At 38.9% G+C, this 3,811-nt stretch overlaps 1 protein-coding gene across 5 annotated transcripts; it reads left to right on the top strand.

The window, feature by feature from the left end:
• Nucleotides 1–1,703: 1,703 nt before the first annotated feature.
• Nucleotides 1,704–3,274, top strand: LOC113739514 (probable aquaporin TIP3-2). Of its 5 annotated transcripts, none has more exons than XM_072046163.1 (3): nucleotides 1,704–2,084; nucleotides 2,251–2,516; nucleotides 2,645–3,274. In XM_072046163.1, the coding sequence occupies exons 1-3, from the start codon at nucleotides 2,006–2,008 to the stop codon at nucleotides 3,038–3,040; spliced, it is 741 nt and encodes a 246-aa protein (XP_071902264.1). In that variant the 5' UTR covers nucleotides 1,704–2,005; the 3' UTR covers nucleotides 3,041–3,274. The 5 variants fall into 5 exon arrangements, with proteins under 5 accessions (XP_071902264.1, XP_071902263.1, XP_027122537.1 ...); XM_072046162.1 differs by having other exon boundaries at nucleotides 2,221–2,516; XM_027266736.2 differs by having other exon boundaries at nucleotides 1,704–2,144.
• The last annotated feature ends 537 nt before the right edge of the window (nucleotides 3,275–3,811 follow it).

The following is a 3,811-nucleotide window of genomic DNA, read 5'->3' as shown; positions in this document are numbered from 1 at the left end:
GGTTTAGAAGGTCAATTGGTAACAAAAATAGTATAGTGGAATAGATGACATTTTGACAAAATTTGGTTACGAATGGTGCACTTAAACCTGTCATATAATTGGGTACTGTTGGGAAAAAATCCAAATTGTGAAATCACAAAATTGGTAAGATGGGACATTATTGTTGCAGTAGCAATGGTTAGTTATGCTGCTGGAACTACGAATGAGGGAAGCTGAGGTCGAAAAAATTGAAACATTCATGATCGGATTTTAAATATACCAAAAAAAAAACAAGCATGCATGTTCAAGTTTAAGAGGGGGAGTCCTACAATTGACCAACATATTTTAACTTTAGAGAATGATATTGCTCTAATTACATGGCTACAATAAAAAATTTCTCAAAGGAAAAGGTAAATCTAAAAAACCTAAATAAGCTCTACTTTTCCATGGAAAATGCAAGCTTCTTCTGATAATGTGAAGGCAATGAAATAATTGAGGTGAATAGGCTAAGATAACGAAGCATGTTGAATGGCGTCAGTGTGGCAAAATGCACCTTTTGGTGGCAAACTACTCCTTGGTCTCAATATTAGAGTAGTTTTTTGAAATTCAATTTTTATGGAAATATGGTAACCATTATATTTAGATGAGATCGCATTGATAAATTTACATGTGTATCCTTTGGATTCAAAATATTTTTTTAATGGATGTGCATTGAAATTTTAAAAATTGCTTTTTTAAATTACAAATTTGAAAAGCATGTATTAAATTTGAAATAATAACTTTTATTTTGAAACATCAATGAAATGAAAACATGATAATAACAATGGGATGAGACGAGGGAGTATAATTGACTATAGATTTTTCGATAGCTCTGAATTTTAATATGGCGAAGCCTTTGACTTATTCCGACTTGCAATGAATGGCATGCCTCGTGTGTCAGAAAATTAATTTCTTCAATCAGTGGCTATATCTGTCTATGGAAAAAAAAAAAAAATCAGTGGCTATATCTATTCAATATGTGTCTAATTTATATGTTGCAAATCCATAAAGCATCACATAGTTTGAAACAAAAAAAAGTGATAGAGAAAAATTGACCAATTACAAGATAAAACTTTCAGATGTACAAAAGATTTTGAAATTAATAAATTAATACAAGAAAAAAGCATATTGTTATTAATTGCACTGTGGTTATGTTAGTAACACTTGATTTTACTTTCTTTACAAAGCATCTGCTGCCATTAACAATAGCCCATAAAGAAAATTGTAAAACTTGGTTAATAGATGTCGTATTCAATCATTGAAGTCACAAGACTATCTCCTGATTGAATAGCCAGTTGTGCAATTTCATTAAAGATTTTAGAGTTGTGCATTGTACACATTCTTGATGATGAAATTAATTGCCATGTTGTGGAACCCTCAAGTACAATTCAGTGACTAGCGAAAGATAGATGAGGTTAAGGAAAACAAGCAGAAATGCTTTCAGACGAAGGAATTATACATGAGGCTGGGGCATGGATGAGATAAGTGAGATCGAGGAATGCATTCATTTGCAAGTTTGAATGGAATTTATGCCAAGAGTTTAGAGGAAACGGTGTTGGGTTGAAACGGTGCTGTCTTTGGCAGCCAATGCCCGCCAACGCATAGCAAACGTGTCAGTTTTCCTGCTGTTCATCTCCCAAGTGTCCACTCCAGTCCAAACTCCATTTGGTAATTTAAGCACTCAGCTGTCTTCACTAACCTCTATCAACTCATCCATATCTCCTCTTCTCCTTGGTCTCGTTCAGTCTTCCCTCTTTCTTTCTTTTCCCATTACCAGCCTTGGCTTGAGAGGCGGCTGCTTGTAGCAGAAATCCCATTACCACCTTTTTATTCATCACATAATTCAAAAATTTCAACAAGAAAATATTAAACAGTTACTACATACATGAGCAGCGAGTCTGGTAGATGAGTGTGAAAGCTGTAGCCTAGTGCTGGAGAGGATTGCCTGATCAGATTTTGGTTTATCTAATCATCCATCTTGAGATTAATGGCTATGAGACCACGTAGGTATGCATTTGGGGGCACGGAAGAGGCCACCCACCCGGACTCCATGAGGGCCACCTTGGGTGAGTTTTTGTCCACCTTCATCTTCGTCTTCGCCGGTGAAGGCTCTTTGCTTGCTCTTGGTAAGACTAATTATCTCATGAAAACTGATAACATAGTCATAATACCCTGCATGCATGTGGGTTTTCATTGTTGTAGATGATTATTCATGTTTGATGATGGGCATAGATATGGTGGATGCAGATAAAATGTACAGGGAGACGGCCTTGGAAGCATCCGGGCTGGCGGTCGTTGCACTAGCCCATGCGCTTGGTCTCTTTGCTGCAGTGGCCGCTAGCATGAACGTCTCCGGTGGACATGTCAATCCAGCTGTCACCTTTGGTGCTCTAGTCGGTGGAAGGGTCTCCTTTGTTCGGGCGCTCTACTATTGGGTAGCTCAGCTTTTGGGCGCCGTTGTCGCCTCCCTTTTGTTAAGGATCGCGACCGATGGCAGGGTAGTAGCTGCCTACATCTAACTTCATAGCTCTAGTTCCTGTAAATGTTGTTTTTAGCGTATTAATTCCTCAGTGTTGCCCATCGCGCCTTAATCATGCATGCTGTAATTTGATTTTGGATTTTGTAGAGACCGATGGGGTTCTCGGTGGCAGCTGGAGAAGGGAACTTGAATGCACTTCTGATGGAGATAATTCTGACATTTGGACTAGTTTACGTAGTTTATGCGACGGCTTTTGATCCGAAAAAGGGCAGCTTGGGCACCATTGCACCTCTTGCTATCGCGTTCGTCTTGGGGGCTAACATACTGGTGGGAGGGCCGTTCGAAGGAGCATCGATGAACCCTGCGAGGGCCTTCGGGCCAGCTTTGGTGGGGTGGAGATGGAGGAACCATTGGATCTACTGGCTGGGACCTTTTGTTGGTGCGGCTCTTTCTGCCCTAATTTACGAGTACGGTATCATACATGATGTAGATCAGCCTCCACACCACTCCCACCACCAGCCATTGGCGCCAGAAGATTACTAGTGCCGGTAGTATTTGCAAATGAGCTTTGAGCATTTGTTAATAAACTCGAGAGTGGTTGTAACTATGGCATTGTTATGTTGTGGTCGTTTTTGTTGTGCTCTATTCCCAATTAGCTGTTTCTAGAATGCTTTTGGGGCCTTGTTTTTCGGTGTATTTTGTACTTTGTCATAACAACGAGGACTAAATGTTTGGTTTTCCAACAATAATGAACACTACTATATATGCTGTTTTTCATGTGTTGCATAAGATAGAGATCTTTCCATAGTTTGGAAAATTATGTAATTTTGGAAATTAATTTTGGTTTTGATATTATGTCTGTTCTCGATCGATTGACTATATGGGGAGTGTCACAGCCCCACCTCCCCTTTAGGCGAGGGTTCGGCGGACCGCCTGTTCAGCTCTCTCGCCGGGACTCAGTCGTTCACTACAGTTTTTAAATAAATTACAATGTAAATCTCAAATATACCTCAAATTCTCCAATAATTACATGTCATAAGCGAAACAGAAACAATTTCTAACTATACATAAAATGATTTCAAATCCAAACTGTACAAGATATATGCCATCCAGTCACGTGAATAAGTACTACAAGCCTTTCTTTGCCACGAGCCCTGTGGAGGGGAATAAAATAGTTTTGGGTGAGCTTTTAATAAAATAGTTTTGGGGTGAGTTAAAACCTCAGTGAATAACCAGTAAAATCAGTAATCAAATATATTTCAAGATAATGCACTTCGATGATGTCATGAGTCAAAAATCAGATGTACGTTTATT

This window comes from Coffea arabica, chromosome 4c (genome assembly GCF_036785885.1).
Source record: "Coffea arabica cultivar ET-39 chromosome 4c, Coffea Arabica ET-39 HiFi, whole genome shotgun sequence".
Taxonomy (NCBI): domain Eukaryota; kingdom Viridiplantae; phylum Streptophyta; class Magnoliopsida; order Gentianales; family Rubiaceae; genus Coffea; species Coffea arabica.
This window is presented reverse-complemented; position numbering and strand designations above follow the sequence as displayed.

Excerpts from the sequence above, each read along its gene's own strand:
- LOC113739514 (XM_027266736.2), top strand. The coding sequence starts at position 2,006 with ATGGCTATGAGACCACGTAGGTATGCATTTGGGGGCACGGAAGAGGCC. Across the intron at positions 2,145-2,250 it reads AGGCTCTTTGCTTGCTCTTG|ATATGGTGGATGCAGATAAA; the intron begins GTAAGACTAATT and ends TGATGGGCATAG. Across the intron at positions 2,517-2,644 it reads GGATCGCGACCGATGGCAGG|AGACCGATGGGGTTCTCGGT; the intron begins GTAGTAGCTGCC and ends TGGATTTTGTAG.